Genomic DNA, 18617 nt, shown 5'->3' with positions numbered 1-18617 from the left:
ATTGGGAGATATAAGGATGAGGTGCTTTGTGATGTAGTTCCCATGTATGCCGGACATGTTTTAGTGGGAAGACCTTGGCAATATGATAGGCGTGTGATTTATGATGGATTCAAGAATCGATATTCCTTGACTATTGATGGACAAAAGCCTCCCAAGGCCATTTTTGATGATCAAGTGAGAATTAAACAACAATATGAAGAGCTTGAATCTTCATATGGGGAATATCAGGGGAGGGAGCAAGAAATAGTGAAAATAAAAAAAGGCTTCAAATGAATCTTATTGGACCTATGAGTTCAGCCCAAACTTATTGCACTAAATTGATGATTTTGGATCCTTTTTGCAATCCTAAATCTTGGACTGAGCCTTGTTGTGTTTGAACATTCCAAATGTCTTTAATTAAGCCCAACAAAGCTTCTTGCATACTTTTGGACTTGGATCTTGTCATTGGACCTCCTTGAAAGCTTAAAGGATCATTTGTAATTCTTGTCTTTATTGCATCAAGATCGCAAGTTCTTTGTTCTTCTCCATACGGCTGGGCGTAAGGATCAAATCGAATTGATTTAGACACTAGGGTAGATAAAGAACACAAAAGAAAGGAAGGGCGCGAGCGATAAGTCTATTTTTTCCAAGGGCGAGTCGCGATGAGCTCGCAAAGGTCTCGAAAGAACCCATAACTTGATTTCCCACAAGGTGGAAAACCGGAATAGTAGGCTCATTAGCCTCAAGTATTCGGTTGCGTGCGGTTTCTATGGTGCAGAATCCCTAATTCCATAAGGAGAATGGACCAGAAGCTAAATATAAATTAATAAATAAAGAAATATGAATAAACTAAAGTCAAATGAAGAACTAGAGAGGAGTTGACTGGTCAACCGTAGTCCTAGATTCTATAAGCCACCTTAACGAAAACAAGGAGAAATCCGTGTGGGCCTACCTAATAACACTCCGACCCATAATACTTTATTAGATGCATCCCAGACATCAGAGCAAGCAACAACATGATTTCTCCTTCTCCCACGTGGATTTAGGTCGATGTATCAACGCCACCAGCCAAGCTTGTCAACTGCCTTCTCATGATTCTTTACGCTAATCCTTGTGCTCAAGTCTTGAATTTGGGCATGCCTCGATTCTCGTCGTCAGGAGTCCTCGTGCCAAGAGGAACAAGGAATGACGGAGATCCCAACGGTCGAAGTCCTGAATTTGGGCGTGCCTCGATTCTCGTCGTACCCTCCTTCCTCCAAAAGATTTGACCGCGATCATTCGAGAATGATATCGATGCTCGATCAACTGGTTTCATTTCGTTCGAGAACGATATGAATACTCTGATCCACTAATTTAATTTCCGTGCGTTTGTCCAAGCAATGGATCTGTGCCTATGCTCGCCGCTTACACGCGATTTCACTCGACACTCGGGCTTATGCTCCCCATATAGAACCAAACCATCATACTAAACAAAGATTAGAAAGAGAGGCACAAAAGAAAGGAAAGAGATCGCAAGTTCTTTGTTCTTCTCCATACGGCTGGGCGTAAGGATCAAATCGAATTGATTTAGACACTAGGGTAGATAAAGAACACAAAAGAAAGGAAGGGCGCGAGCGATAAGTCTATTTTTTCCAAGGGCGAGTCGCGATGAGCTCGCAAAGGTCTCGAAGAACCCATAACTTGATTTCCCACAAGGTGGAAAACCGGAATAGTAGGCTCATTAGCCTCAAGTATTCGGTTGCGCGGTTTCTATGGTGCAGAATCCCTAATTCCATAAGGAGAATGGACCAGAAGCTAAATACAAATTAATAAATAAAGAAAGATGAATAAACTAAAGTCAAATGAAGAACTAGAGAGGAGTTGACTGGTCAACCGTAGTCCTAGATTCTATAAGCCACCTTAACGAAAACAAGGAGAAATCCGTGTGGGCCTACCTAATAACACTCCGACCCATAATACTTTATTAGATGCATCCCAGACATCAGAGCGATCACGTTCCTGCTTGAATTACGTTCGGATTAATCGAAAACAACATGATTTCTCCTTCTCCCACGTGGATTTAGGTCGATGTATCAACGCCACCAGCCAAGCTTGTCAACTGCCTTCTCATGATTCTTTACGCTAATCCTTGTGCTCAAGTCTTGAATTTGGGCATGCCTCGATTCTCGTCGTCAGGAGTCCTCGTGCCAAGAGGAACAAGGAATGACGGAGATCCCAACGGTCGAAGTCCTGAATTTGGGCGTGCCTCGATTCTCGTCGTACCCTCCTTCCTCCAAAAGATTTGACCGCGATCATTCGAGAATGATATCGATGCTCGATCAACTGGTTTCATTTCGTTCGAGAACGATATGAATACTCTGATCCACTAATTTAATTTCCGTGCGTTTGTCCAAGCAATGGATCTGTGCCTATGCTCGCCGCTTACACGCGATTTCACTCGACACTCGGGCTTATGCTCCCCATATAGAACCAAACCATCATACTAAACAAAGATTAGAAAGAGAGGCACAAAAGAAAGGAAAGAGATCGCAAGTTCTTTGTTCTTCTCCATACGGCTGGGCGTAAGGATCAAATCGAATTGATTTAGACACTAGGGTAGATAAAGAACACAAAAGAAAGGAAGGGCGCGAGCGATAAGTCTATTTTTTCCAAGGGCGAGTCGCGATGAGCTCGCAAAGGTCTCGAAAGAACCCATAACTTGATTTCCCACAAGGTGGAAAACCGGAATAGTAGGCTCATTAGCCTCAAGTATTCGGTTGCGTGCGGTTTCTATGGTGCAGAATCCCTAATTCCATAAGGAGAATGGACCAGAAGCTAAATACAAATTAATAAATAAAGAAAGATGAATAAACTAAAGTCAAATGAAGAACTAGAGAGGAGTTGACTGGTCAACCGTAGTCCTAGATTCTATAAGCCACCTTAACGAAAACAAGGAGAAATCCGTGTGGGCCTACCTAATAACACTCCGACCCATAATACTTTATTAGATGCATCCCAGACATCAGAGCGATCACGTTCCTGCTTGAATTACGTTCGGATTAATCGAAAACAACATGATTTCTCCTTCTCCCACGTGGATTTAGGTCGATGTATCAACGCCACCAGCCAAGCTTGTCAACTGCCTTCTCATGATTCTTTACGCTAATCCTTGTGCTCAAGTCTTGAATTTGGGCATGCCTCGATTCTCGCCGTCAGGAGTCCCTCGTGCCAAGAGGAACAAGGAATGACGGAGATCCCAACGGTCAAGTCCTGAATTTGGGCGTGCCTCGATTCTCGGCCGCATTCTCCTTCCTCCAAAAGATTTGACCGCGATCATTCGAGAATGATATCGATGCTCGATCAACTGGTTTCATTTCGTTCGAGAACGATATGAATACTCTGATCCACTAATTTAATTTCCGTGCGTTTGTCCAAGCAATGGATCTGTGCCTATGCTCGCCGCTTACACGCGATTTCACTCGACACTCGGGCTTATGCTCCCCATATAGAACCAAACCATCATACTAAACAAAGATTAGAAAGAGAGGCACAAAAGAAAGGAAAGAGATCGCAAGTTCTTTGTTCTTCTCCATACGGCTGGGCGTAAGGATCAAATCGAATTGATTTAGACACTAGGGTAGATAAATCTGCAGACTCCAGGTCTTTCCAGCGGAGACGCATTATTTATCTTTGCTTTGAAATATTGAAAGAAGAAGGACTCTTGAATTGTCCTCCTCCTCCAGTGGTTTGCTCTATACCAGATGGATGCCGAGAGCTGTTCATGCTATAATCCTCATGCTGTAAACTCAAGGAGGATATCCTTACTCAAGGCAAGAGAGTTTCCTTAAGCTAAGACCAAAGAGGCACCTCGCCATGGGGGTCTTTCTACTTCACAACCTGTCTTACAAGAGAGACGAATCCTCCTTTATATAGGAGAAGAGGAACTCTCTCAAAATACACGCTAACCCTAAGAGATTACCATCTGGCAATCTTATCTTACATGACTCTCAATCCTTATCTCTTAATTACACATGTGAAGGAATATATTCCTTCTTACAAGACTCCAAAACATGCTGACATATATGTCCAAACGACTTAATAATGGAGACCCTAATAATGACATATAAGGCCAAACGACTTTAATAATGGAGACCCTAATAATGACATATAAGGCCAAACGTCTTTAATAATGGAGATCATAATATAGAAACATGCTGACATATATGTCCAAACGACTTAATAATGGAGACCCTAATAATGACATATAAGGCCAAACGACTTTAATAATGGAGACCCTAATAATGACATATAAGGCCAAACGTCTTTAATAATGGAGATCATAATATAGAATCTTGCTGTTGGGAGTGCATCATGACATCACTTGTCTTGTCTGTTTGTGGACCCACACTCTGAGTAGTTGTCATCAGAATCATCTGAGTCACTATCTCTATAGCTTCGACGCCTTCTTCTTGGTGGGTTGGGCCTGCTAGTTGGACAAGGCCTAGAAGGCCTTAAAGGTGTCATTTGGGCCAAAAGCTGTGAGGCTGGGAGAAGAGATTCTTCTAGTTGTGACCATGGTTCCTGAAAGGCTGGATTCATTGACATTGAAGACGTAGCTTCAGATTGTTGTCTAGCTGGAGATGACTGTATTGAAGAAGTAGAAGTGAACAGCCGTCTTTGATTCGAGGATTGTCTTTGCATGTTGATGACTGGAATCACCTCATTAGCTGTATGATTTAGCTCATTCCCTTTGTGAAGTAAAGCATGTTTAATGACAAGGGGCATCTCTTCAAAATGTCCGGGGAGAGTTCTCCATTCTGTAATGTCTGTTGAAACAGTGTCATTTGAGTTGTGTCGCTGATGGAGAAAGAGGATGGTATGGTAGGTCAAAGCCTTATCATGGTCTGCCATGTGGAGAAGACCTGCTTGGTTCACCAACCTTCTGAGCCTGTATTGCCATGCCTGTTGATTGTCAAATAGTAGGAAAAATTGCCAGGCTGGATGTGACTCATTCTCTTCTCTGTGTAAGAACCATAAGGTTTGTAATAATGGTAGTTCTACAGGAAGATGATACAGACATGTGAGGTACCAGAGATACCAGAACTGTTCAGAAGTTGAAGGAAACGTTTCTGTAATAGTGGGGAAAAGTTTCCAAGGGAATGAGGCAGAAAAGTCTTCTGGATTTGGTACGATAGTCTGATAGAAGGCTAAGATACGTCTATAGACCCAAAGTTCAAATTCTTGCATAGACATACCTTCAGGTTGATTTGGGTGCACAGTCCTGGGACTAAATTGTGCCATAAAGATAAAGAAAGAAGGACTAGGAGGATCCATAAAAGATTTGGATAATCGGGATAGAAAGTCAGGGATGAGATTTTTATCACCTTGAATGTGTTGTACTTCAAAATCATATTGGGAGAACCACTCTTTCAGGCGAAGCAGTTGTTTATCAGGGATTTGTCGTCCCTTGAATTCCAGAATGCGAGGGAAATTAGAATTGTCCATTCTAATTATAAAATGTCTTGAGGCCACAAAGAATTCGCACTTCTGAATTGCATATTTTACCGCCAGAATCTCCTTAATATTTGAATGATAATGAAGTTCACTGTCCTTGAATTGTCCTGACACGTGTCTGCATAGTGACTCCACCCCAAGCGTAGTCACTTGCATCAGTCTGAAGAATCAGCTGTGCGTCATCAGCAGGAATAGTGAGGGCTGGAGTCTTTTGGGCCAGCTGTTTTAATATCTTAACAGCTTCAGTATGGGCCTGAGTCCATGGGCCCGCATTTTTCTTTAACTGTGCAGTCAGGGCCTTTGTATGGGCCGCGGCCTTTGGAATAAAGTCTCGCATGTAATTGATGATCCCCAGAAACTGTTGGATCTGTTTTTTGGATAGATTCTCACTGGGGAAATGCCGCAATTCTTGAGCTAAATGTGAGCCTGCTTCATACTGCCCATTTTTAGATTGAGCCCAAGAAAGTCAACTTCAGTCTGTCCAATGTAAGACTTTTTTTCTGAAAGCATTATCCCGTAGGAATGGACTAAACTGTGAAATCTTCTGAGAAGATCATCATGCTCTTTAGCTGACTTTGAGAAAAGTAGGATATCATCGATGTAAATGATGCAAGTATCCAGGATTGATTCAAAAATTCGGACCATCGCCTTCTGGAAGATGGAAGGAGCTGTTTTAAGCCCAAAAGGCATAACAGTCCATTGGTACTGAGCATCTGGGATGCAGAAGGCGGTCTTGTATCTTTCTTCAGGGTGAATACCCAACTGCCAGAATCCTGACTTCAGATCGAACTTAGAGAAATAGGTTGCTCCTTGAAGACGAATCAATAGAGAAGAGATTTTAGGAATTGGAAATTTGTCATCTGAAAGAAAATGATTCAGGGGCTTGTAATCAATTACGAGCCTTTTCTTTCCTCTTAGTTTTTCTGATCTCTTTTCTACATAGAATGCTTGGCATGCCCAAGGAGACCGTGTAGGTTCTATCAAGCCTTGCTGAAGAAGTTCTTGGCATTCCTGTCTTGCTAAAGCCAAATCAGATGGAGACATCCCAGGATGGCTGGCTCTAGTGGGGTTGACATCTTCATTTAATTTGAAGGGGAGAGTGATGAAGAAGTCTGGGTTCTTGTATAGTGGAAAAGGGTGATAGAAGTTTCTATGAGAATCAGCACAGCATGGTATGAACAACCCCTTTAAATGAGCAAAGTCCAGAGGGACTTCTGCAATGGAGAACTGGTTGGGATTTTGAGTATAAGGGAGAAATTCTCGCTTATACTTAAGCCCTGTTGGCAGGATTTGTAATTTTCCTGCCGCATGATAAGTATCAAACCCAACTAAAAGATCTCTTCCAAACAGATAGGATCCAATGACGTGGATCCATACAATACAGTCTAGGAATAACTGTATTCCAATCCTTTGTTTAGAGACCATTGTAGTCTGAAAACTTTTGCCATCTGCCGCTGTGAAGTGATAAATCCTTTTTTTCCATGCTGAACTAGGCAGAGCATCAGGATTTAACATCGTACAATGAGATCCCGTATCCATCAAAGCAGTAACAAGGATAGGTTTTTCATATTTGCCAGGTAAGACATGGATGGATACCAATGGTGTAGGATGAATAGGTTGTGCTGATGTGACTTCTGGTGAAGATGGATTTTCCATACTTTCTGGAGAAGTAGGAATGAATAATGATGTAGAAGAAGAGGAGCTGGTTTGAACTGGTGTAGGTATTTTCTTTGGAGAAGGTATCTCAGGGAAACAGTAAGATATATCTGCAAGGATATAATCGGGAGAAGGTAGAGGTTGCAGCCATTGTAAATCCTCAGAAATTGGTGGAAGGTCTGGCGGTTCTTGTTTTATTTGGAGAGCAGGACCAATAGTAAGAATAGATGTTTCTTCGTCTGAAGAATTTTCATCATCTGTGCTGTTGTCTGAGTACGGAATGGCAAATAGAGTCTGAGAAGACGCCATTTCTTCTTCTGAGAAAAGAGACTCAAGATCATGATCAGATAGATCTTCTGAACATGAATCTTTTAATTGATGAAGAAGAGCAACAGTTTGATTCGGCTTGTTAGGGCATTTCTTTGCATAGTGCCCTCTTTGGCCACAGATGTAGCACCGATCTGTTTTCCGCTTGTTTGTCGATTTCCTTTTGAACCAGCGTATCTTCCTTCCCTTTCTCTGCTTGTAATGAGAAGATTCCTTTGAATGAGAAGAAAAATGTTTTTTCTTCTTTGATCTGCAGTCACAGTGCTTCTCTTTGCATTTGATTTGGAGATAACTTTTGCAATTTTTTTGAAAAGTTTCTGCTGTTCACACATCTTGTCTAGAGTGGCCAGGGTGAATTGCCAGATTTCTCCAAGAGAAATATGAGTGATATCTCTATGAGTTTCTGTCATCATGCGTTGAATTTCAGGGTGCATTTCTTCAGGCAGAGAGCTGACAAAAGTATATTTGAGATCATCACTATTGGGCCCGGCGAGTTCATAATAGAGTTTGGACATATGAACATAGTGAACTTCTAGATCTTTTCTCTTCGTAGAACAGCATTTGCGATCAAAGTACTCTTGTTTTCTTTGTCTGAAAATTAAATTGTAGTCTCCTAGAAACTGTTGATGGATTTGTGCCAGAGCTTGAGTGATAGAACCAAGTTGAACAAATTGAAGCTGCTGGTATTCAGACAAGTGAGAGAACCATTCCCGTAATGTGCCAGTGAACCTTGATGTGAATTCTGTTAAGACAGCTTGGAGACTAGCTTGAGGGTTTATCATTTGGAGATCAAGCCAAGCATTGAATTCTAAGATCTTGTTACGCCATTGTGATGGAGGCACAGTATCTAAAGAGAACCAGGGACCAGAACCTGGTTTTGGCGGGAAAGGATGTTCTGGAGCAAGAGACTCTAATTCTTCAGTTTCTTCTGTAATTTCGGGCTCTTGCGGTGTGTTCATCAACACATGAGGACCTTGTGTTCCAGATTCAGCTGTTGATACAGAGATATCAGTTCCTCGGTCGGAAGAGGAAGAGCTGAAGTGCTGTAATTCAAACTGAGATAGATCTGAATCTGAAATATACGACCCAGTTGAGGAGGGGGTAGACTCCGTAAAGATAGGAGGGTTTTGCTGTATAGCCATCTGTGTTTTAGTAGGTCCTTTATCCTTTGAAGGCTTGGATGGAAAGGATGAGGGAGTTGAAGATGTCCTTTTTGCAGGTTTGGATGCCGGTTTGGATGCTCGAGGCACCAAGTCTGAGATAGTAGCATATTGTTTAACAGGCATAACCGTGGACATGAAAGGATGTGGTGTAGAAATAGGAAAATTTAGTTGAGAAGAGGTAGATTGTTTAGAAGGGTAAAGATCTCTTTCTATTTCCCGGAGCTGCTCTTTCAGCCTCAAGATCTCTTTATCCTTTTGCCAGAATAAAGGTGATGTAGGCTGAGTTGCCAGGATCTGTTCCATCTCCTGCTCAAGTTTAAATAGCCTAGATGAAAGCTTCGTGTGCATCCGTAAGGCTTCTTCTCTGAATGAGGTGACATGAGCTTCTATGGAACTGGTTTTTTCATAGACTTCTGAGAGTCTATTGTCAATCTTTTCCAGATAATGATTCTGGGCAACAGCATTGTTTGTCTGCCAGTTCAAAACTTCCTCAGCAGCTGAGAGAGGGGCCAAACTGCCTGGAGGAGGAAATTCTTCTGAGTTGACCATAAAACATGGCACTGCGACAGACTCTGGGATCTTTACTGGCTCAAAAGAACAGGAGCAAACCACTGGAGGAGGAGGACAATTCAAGAGTCCTTCTTCTTTCAATATTTCAAAGCATCTCTTTAGATAGTCATCATTGGACATTGGTTTGTTCTTCTCTGGTGGAAGACCGATCCAAGGTCTTTCTTTCTTGTTTTTTGCAGGAACCTGAATGGAATCAGGTTGATCATCATCTTTGTCATCATATCTAGGTGGACTAGAACATGTATGTTTTCTTTTCCAAGTCTTAGTCCCCTTTGATCCGAATTCTAGATCATCCAGATCATCTTGGCAGTTACATCCAAGATCACATCTGGAGGGATTAACATCCCAAATGAAATGACCATTAATCTTGCCTTTATAAACTTCCCACCCGTTTGACCTGAAGCTGTGAATGGGAATTTTCTTCTCATAAGATCTCTGTACTGGTTGAATCATAGAGACAGTATGAGGATTTGAAGATGATGATAGATATGAAACCTTGACAGACTTGTCAAGCTGTTTGATGAATATTGGATCTTGTTTCTGGACAGGCTGTGAACAGAGGGAATCAACTTCTCCAGTTCTTCTCTAGGCAATTGCCTAGGAGTTTGAACTATAGTGGGAGTAAGACCACTGTCAGCAAAGATAAATAATGCGTCTCCGCTGGAAAGACCTGGAGTCTGCAGATTTATTGCATGGTCTTTGATGTGGAAAAGGAATAGGATCGTTTTTGGAATGAGTTTGAGTACTTTGGATGGTAGGGAGCAAATAAAAGAACACGACACTAAGTAAAGCACTCTCAAACTTCTACTCTCAAACACTAAGTAGTAAGAGCAAAAGGGCGTGTAAACACAAAGTAAAACACTTAGAATAATTTCACAAAGAAATCAGATTTGTTTTCAACTCTCAATGCCTATAACACTTGGCCATGAGTTCTATTTATACTCAACCACTAGAAGAGTTACATGACATAGATAAACTCTTCAACTTCCTCCTAAAAACTGACCAGCTACAAGGATTCACATTCCCTTGTAACATCCCTAATTAAACAGCAAATAAAAGTGCTAAATAAAGAAAATCTTTGTAACAGCTATTAAAGGCTGATTACAAAGGTTTTATTACACATTTAAAACTGAAATTCTAACAGCAAATTAAACAAAGAATAACTCCAAAAACGTCCACCTTTATGAACAGCAAAAACTGAACATAATGAGCAGCAAATAGAGTAAGGAATAACTCCAAAAACGTCCACCTTTATGAACAACAAAAACTGAACATAATGAGCAGCAAATAGAGTAAGGAATAACTCCAAAAACGTCCACCTTTATGAACAACAAAAACTGAACATAATGAGCAGCAAATATTCCCCTTCTCAAGCTTTTATTCAACCATCCAATTAAGGCAAGTGATAAAGGTTTGTTTTGATGAGAATCCCATGAAATGTTCTGATCTTTGCTTAGCATTTTCATGCACTAGCAAGGCATGGACCGTAGCATCATTATCTTGCACTTGAGCTGTGGACTGATTCCATATCATTCTCCCCCTCTTCGAAAAAGTTTGTCCTCAAACTTTCATTATCAAGGTATGGAGTTAAATCCCCCACATTGAAAGTTGCACTTACACCACCATACTCACTTGGAAGTTCAAGTTTGTAAGCACTTTCTCCAATCTTTTCTAACACACGAAATGGACCATCTGACCTAGGCATGAGTTTGTTTTTCCTAAGATTAGGAAAACGTTCCTTCCTCAAATGTAACCACACTAGATCACCCTTAGCAAAGGTAGGCTGTTTTCTTCTCTTGTTAGCTCTTGCCTTGTAAACTGCTTTCATTGCTTCAATTTTCTCCTTAACTTGAGTACATGTTTTCTGAAATGCTTCCCATCTTTTCTTTGAATCAACATGGACTAAGTCCTTTCTTGGCAATGGAACAAGTTCAACAGGAAGAAGAGGATTTACCCCATAGACCACCTCAAAAGGAGCACGACTTGTAGTTGAAGAAGGTGATCTATTATAGGCAAATTCAGCATGTGCCAACTTGATATCCCAATCTTTCTGCGTTCTATTAGTCACTTCCGTTTGGCCATCAGTTTGAGGATGATGAGAAGTACTAAAAAGAAGCTTAGTACCTACCAACTTCCATAAAATTCTCCAAAAGTGACTTAGGAATTTAGAATCCCTATCTGAAACAATTGATCTTGGAACACCATGCAAACGAATGATCTCACGAAAATACAAGTCAGCAATTTTGGATGCATCATCCGTCTTATGGCACGCAATAAAGTGAGCCATCTTTGAAAATCGATCAACCACCACCATGATGCTATCCTTTCCCCTTTGAGTCTTTGGAAGCCCCACAATAAAGTCCATACTTACACTTTCCCAAGGGGCATCAGGGACGGGTAAGGGATGGTAGAGACCTTTATGGAAGGTACTCTTGGACTTTTGACAAGTAGAACATCTCTCCACCACATGAGTCACGTCTTTTATCATGTGTGGCCAATAAAAGTGTTCATCCACCTCCATGGACTTCCCTAATCAAAAGCTCACGAACACCACACTTAGGGATACAAAGTTTGTTCCCTTTAAATAAGAAACCATCTTGAACTATGAACTCCTGAGTAGGCTTTTGAAATATAGTAGCAAAGTGTTCATCATTCTCATATAAACCTTTTAAATGTTCAAAGCCTAGAACTTGAGTATGGACAGTAGCAAGTAGGTAACGTCTCCTTGAGAGAGCATCCGCAACAACATTGTTCCTTCCCTCCTTATACTTCGAATGGAAAGTGAAAGATTGCAGGAACTCTACCCACTTGGCATGTCGGTGATTCAGCTTTTGTTGGCCATGTATGTACTTCAAGGCCTCATGATCTGAATGAAGAACAAAAGGTTTTGGCCTTAGATAGTGAGACCAATGTTCTAAAGCTCTAACAATCGCATAGAACTCACGATCATAGTTGGAATAATTCAGCTTGGCTCCACTTAGTTTCTCACTAAAGTAGCAAACTGGACGCTTCTCTTGAATAAGGACAGCTCCAATACCCACGCCGCTTGCATCACATTCCACTTCAAAAGCTTGTCAAAATCTGGAAGAGCAAGGATGGGTGCATTGCATAATTTTGTTTTGACTTCTTCAAAGGATTTTTGGGCCGCTTCACTCCATTTGAATTCTCCTTTCTTCATTAACTCCGTCATCGGGGCTGTAGTTGTTGAGAAGTTCTTGATGAAGATTCTATAGAAAGAAGCAAGGCCATGAAAGCTCCTAACTTCATGAACATCCCTTGGAACTAACCATGTGGAAATGGCCTTCACTTTCTCTGGATCAACCTGTATCCCTTCACTAGAAACAATGTATCCTAGGAAAGAAATACTATTACACATGAAAGTACATTTTCCATTTTCCATACAACTTGTGAGTTCTCAATTTTCAAATAAATCTCTCAAATGCAACATATGCTCACTTTCAGATTTGCTATATACTAAAATATCATCTAAGTATACAACAATGAACTTATTGAGAAAAGGTCGAAGTACCTCATTCATAAGTCTCATGAACGAACTAGGGGCATTGCAAAGTCCAAATGGCATGACAAGCCACTCATACAACCCTTGTTTCGTTTTGAAAGCTGTCTTCCATTCATCACCTTCTCGAATTCTCATTTGATGGTAGCCACTCCTCAAATCAATCTTGCTGAAAATTCTGGCACCACTCAATTCATCAAACATATCTTGGAGCCTAGGCATAGGAAATCTATATTTGATAGTTATGTTATTGATTGCACGACTATCAATACACATTCTCCATGTTCCTTCTTTCTTAGGCACTAAAAGAGCCGGAACAGCACATGGACTAAGGCTCTCACGCACATAACCTTTCTCCATTAGTTCTTCCACTTGCCTTTGCAACTCTTTAGCTTGCTCGGGATTGCACCGATAGGCTGCTTTGTTAGGCAATGGGGCTCCCGGGATTAAGTCAATTGCATGCTCAATCCCACGAAAAGGTGGCAGTCCTTTCGGTAAATCACTAGGAAATACATCAGAAAATTCTTCAAGCAAATGACTCAAAAACAAAGAGTTAGTGGCATAGGAGACAACATTAGAAATGGGTTTAACAAGAAGTACAAACCCTCCTCCCTCCATTGCACTCTTTTTCGAACTCTTTCCTCGAAATCAGAAAATTAGGTCTCCTTTCCACCATAGGTTCAACCTTAGGAGGCAAAGGCAACAATCTAATCTTTTTTCCACCCGTGGTAGTAACCGTATATATATTAGAAACACCATCATGTACAGCATTTCTATCAAATTGCCATGGTCTACCAAGCAAAATATGACATGCACTCATAGGCAATACATCACACCAACGTTCATCATGATAATTGCCAATTGTAAATGAAACTAAAGCTTGTTTCTTGACCTTCAAACCAGTTTCATTATTCAACCAATTCAATTTGTAAGGCTTAGCATGATTTCGAAGAGGAAGCTTAAGCTTACTGACAAGTTCTGTGGATGCCACATCCGTGCATGATCCTCCATCAACAATCACATCACATGTCTTATCAAGAACCTTGCACCTTGTATGGAAAAGGTTCTCTCGTTGCTGCATGTCTTTGAGAGGTTCGGAATGTAAGACTCTCCTAACAACTCCACAAAGAGGGTTGTCATTCTCCTCCGCATCATACTCCTCAACATCTTCATTGTTACTTTCAGATTCATAGCTGTAAGAATCCTCCTCACTCGGGTGAATTGTGAGAATATTCCTTTTTGGGCATTCACTAGCAATATGCCCACGTTCTTGGCGCTTGTAACAAGTCCTTTTGAATCCTTCTTGCTTAAAACTAGATTTTCCACTTTGAAACTTTGAAGGATTAGTAGAAGAAAGTTGTTTAGAAGAGCTAGAAGAAGACTCACTCTTCCTAAAAGGTATGTATGGTTTATATGGAGTCTTGACGCCACTTGTGTTCGCCCTTAGGCTTCTCCCTGTTTCACTTGTGCTTCCACCTTCCTAGCTACTGTCACAACTTCATCAAAAGTAGAAAAGCTCATAAGATCTACCTTGTGAGAGATGGGTTTGGACAGCCCTTTAGTGAAACGAGCAATCTTGAGCCTCTCAAATTCACGAACATACTCATCAACACTGAGATCGCCTTGAGTTAGTCGAGTTAGCTTGATATATTGATCTTGCTCATACTCACGTGGTACCCAACGCCTCTCCATTTTCTTCTTGAGTTTCTCCCATGACTCGATCTTTTCTTTCTCTTCTCTTCGTCTCTTGGCTTTTAGATTGTCATACCAAAGCCCAGCAAGCTTTGTTAATCTAAGGACAGCCATCTTACACCTCCTCCTATCATCAAAGTCTTTATAATCAAAGACACTTTCCATTCTTCGAACCCAATCTAAGAAGTTTTCCGGATCACTTGAGCCATCAAATTCAGGAAGTTCCAATTTGAAACTCCTATCTTCTTCTTGAAAATTTCGATAGGTAGGATTCCCACCGGAGCTTGCTGTGTTCTCCAAGTCTCCAACACGTTCTCCCATCTTTAAGGATAGTTCCGCGAATGGCATCCATCCTAGCTTCATGTTTCCTCAAGTCTCCTTGTAGCTCACGAAGTTGCTTCATGATAGCAGCCAACATTTCAGAATTAGACTGATTTGTTTCCATTACAATAGCGTGCAATTTTAATCAACCAAAAAAAAATATCAAACGGACTTCAAAAATTTTGTAACTTTACAATCACAAAACTCTCAAAGAGAAAAACAATTTAAACTCAAGAAACACTCAAAAATCTTCAGGAACAAGGGAGATACGAATCAAAACCTTCAGACCTGTTTTCAGCAACGTAATCTGTTTTTTTTTTTGTACGAAACTCACACTCTCCAAAGCCTAAGCTCTGATACCAATTGATGTGGAAAAGGAATAGGATCGTTTTTGGAATGAGTTTGAGTACTTTGAATGGTAGGGAGAGCACTCTCAAACACTAAGTAGTAAGAGCAAAAGGGCGTGTAAACACAAAGTAAAACACTTAGAATAATTTCACAAAGAAATCAGATTTGTTTTCAACTCTCAATGCCTATAACACTTGGCCATGAGTTCTATTTATACTCAACCACTAGAAGAGTTACATGACATAGATAAACTCTTCAACTTCCTCCTAAAAACTGACCAGCTACAAGGATTCACATTCCCTTGTAACATCCCTAATTAAACAGCAAATAAAAGTGCTAAATAAAGAAAATCTTTGTAACAGCTATTAAAGGCTGATTACAAAGGTTTTATTACACATTTAAAACTGAAATTCTAACAGCAAATTAAACAAAGAATAACTCCAAAAACGTCCACCTTTATGAACAGCAAAAACTGAACATAATGAGCAGCAAATAGAGTAAGGAATAACTCCAAAAACGTCCACCTTTATGAACAACAAAAACTGAACATAATGAGCAGCAAATATTCCCCTTCTCAAGCTTTTATTCAACCATCCAATTAAGGCAAGTGATAAAGGTTTGTTTTGATGAGAATCCCATGAAATGTTCTGATCTTTGCTTAGCATTTTCATGCACTAGCAAGGCATGGACCGTAGCATCATTATCTTGCACTTGAGCTGTGTGATGGACCTCTTGTTGGACTGATTCCATATCATTTTCCTTAGGTTCTGATCTTGATCAACCATACCTTGCAATCTGATTTAAGCGGTTCTTGGGTTTTGAAACTCAATTTGTTCTTGGGTTTCTAAGATAGTAATTCACGGGTTCATAATCATTAGGGTTCGTGGTTCTAATCCTTGGAGGTTCTTAACATTCTATCAAGCCTTGCTGAAGAAGTTCTTGGCATTCCTGTCTTGCTAAAGCCAAATCAGATGGAGACATCCCAGGATGGCTGGCTCTAGTGGGGTTGACATCTTCATTTAATTTGAAGGGGAGAGTGATGAAGAAGTCTGGGTTCTTGTATAGTGGAAAAGGGTGATAGAAGTTTCTATGAGAATCAGCACAGCATGGTATGAACAACCCCTTTAAGTGAGCAAAGTCCAGAGGGACTTCTGCAATGGAGAACTGGTTGGGATTTTGAGTATAAGGGAGAAATTCTCGCTTATACTTAAGCCCTGTTGGCAGGATTTGTAATTTTCCTGCCGCATGATAAGTATCAAACCCAACTAAAAGATCTCTTCCAAACAGATAGGATCCAATGACGTGGATCCATACAATACAGTCTGGGAAGAACTGTATTCCAATCTTTTGTTTAGAGACCATTGTAGTCTGAAAACTTTTGCCATCTGCCGCTGTGAAGTGATAAATCCTTTTTTTCCATGCTGAACTAGGCAGAGCATCAGGATTTAACATCGTACAATGAGATCCCGTATCCATTAAAGCAGTAACAAGGATAGGTTTTTCATATTTGCCAGGTAAGACATGGATGGATACCAATCGTGTAGGATGAATAGGTTGTGCTGATGTGACTTCTGGTGAAGATGGATTTTCCATATGATATGGACATGGCCAAGCTTAAAGATGGACTTGATGGAGAGGACAACAAGAAAACCAAAGATAAAGCTAAGGATCCATTGAGCATGCTACAAGGCCCAATTACAAGGTCAAGGTCCAAGAAGCTACAAGAAGCCTTAATTGGCTATATGCAAGATCGGGCTAGTCAAGGAAGCCCAATTGGTCATGCTAGGATAGGCCCAAGGAAAGACACATCTGAATGGGCTTTATTTAATGTTTTGCAAGTCCAAATACATGAAGACTAATGTGGGCTAATATTTGGGCTGAAATCTCTTCTTTAAGTTCAGAACAATGTTATTGCCTATTTTTCTTATGTGGCAGCTAGGGTTAATAGTTTTACTAGGGTTTATTATGTTAGGTGGCTATAAAAACGCCCCTTAAGTTGTGTTTTGAAAATTCGAATTTTGATAAAATTATAGTAGTTGTTTCCTTTGCATATTTGCTTGAATTCTTGAATTCTTGTTGAATGCATAAACCACTTATCAAGGAATTGATCTATCCTTGTGGCGTGTTAAGGGTTAGGGTTTAAAGAACTTAGTTTTCTTTAGGTTCTGATCTTGATCAACCATACCTTGCAATCTGATTTAAGCGGTTCTTGGGTTTTGAAACTCAATTTGTTCTTGGGTTTCTAAGATAGTAATTCACGGGTTCATAATCATTAGGGTTCGTGGTTCTAATCCTTGGAGGTTCTTAACATTTGGTATCAGAGCTTTGGCTCTTAAATCAGGTTATTTATCCCTTTTCTTTAAGTTATTGTTTGTTTTCCTTGAGTTCTTGATATTGTTCTTGAAGTATTCTTGGTATTCTTGAGATCTACATTGTTTAGTTCTTGATTCTTGTAGTTTTTGATTCTAATTCAAAAAAAAAAAAAAAACGAAACAAGAAAAGAAAAATATCAGATCCGAATTAGCAAAAAAAAAAACAAAAAAAGGAATAGGTCTGATTGGTTTGATTGTCTTTGTTAGTGGAAAAAAAACGTATTTGGTGTTGAAATCATTGTTCTTGGGGTGATTATATAGATATTAGGGTTGTTAAAAGGTTTAGGGAGATTTTCACAATCTTACATAAATAAGGATTTGGTGGCTGTTTGGGAAGATTCAAAGGGACATTAAATTCCAATGACCTGAGCCCTATACATACCATCTTATTTGAATTGATTCAGCTCTAAATTCGTTTTTGTCCTTCATTTATTCTCCTCTTTCTTCTTTGTGATTTTTACTTCCTAAATCTGTTCCTTACATGTCTTATACATCAAATTGAAGTTTTAATTCGTTCTTGAGCTTGTCTCCAATGCTGTTTGGTTAGAGATTTCCATTCGGGTTGAAACTTGATTGCTTGGTTCTTGAACTTAATATCTTGTTTCTTTCACCTTATTTTCGTTCCTTTTACATGCCCATTAATTCTTTTTGAGTTCTTCATTGTTCTTGATTCATTAAACACTTGTTCTTGTTACTGCTCCTTCTTTTTTTTTTTTTCTTGACTTTGTGTTTTGCCTCAACTAAGCTTTTTAGATCATAATTCTTGGTGCATTGCAAGCATAGTGAAATAACTTGATGTGTGGTTATTGATTCACATAAGAATCCTTGAAAACAAGCTGAGTGGTGTGAGTTTTCAGCCTTGTGTGATCATTCTTGATTGTGCGAAACACGAGTGACCATCCCCATTAATTGAGAGTAAACACGTGAGGGAGTATTGGTGAGGTCCTTAATTTCCTTCGATTTATTTTTTTTTATTATTATTGCATACTAACTTTTATTGCAGCATGTCAAGTGGTTTTAGTGGAGGTAATAATGTGCCAACTACCGGCAATACCCGCGGCACAAATGCATGAAAATGAGAGAGTGCAAGGTGATCAACTTGATTCGAGGACGAATCATCCTAAAGAAGGAGGGAATGATATGGACATGGCCAAGCTTAAAGATGGACTTGATGGAGAG

General features: G+C 40.1%; 1 protein-coding gene across 1 annotated transcript; it reads right to left on the bottom strand.

Annotated features, from left to right (window-relative positions):
• Positions 1 to 12603: 12603 nt before the first annotated feature.
• On the bottom strand, positions 12604 to 14760 carry LOC125370018. Its single transcript, XM_048373586.1, has 3 exons — positions 14236 to 14760; positions 13391 to 14185; positions 12604 to 13341 (listed from the first exon to the last, which is right to left on the bottom strand). The coding sequence occupies exons 1-3, from the start codon at positions 14758 to 14760 to the stop codon at positions 12604 to 12606; spliced, it is 2058 nt and encodes a 685-aa protein (XP_048229543.1).
• Positions 14761 to 18617: the final 3857 nt, after the last annotated feature.

Source organism: Ricinus communis, chromosome 5 (assembly GCF_019578655.1).
Source record: "Ricinus communis isolate WT05 ecotype wild-type chromosome 5, ASM1957865v1, whole genome shotgun sequence".
NCBI classification, from domain to species: domain Eukaryota; kingdom Viridiplantae; phylum Streptophyta; class Magnoliopsida; order Malpighiales; family Euphorbiaceae; genus Ricinus; species Ricinus communis.
This window is presented reverse-complemented; position numbering and strand designations above follow the sequence as displayed.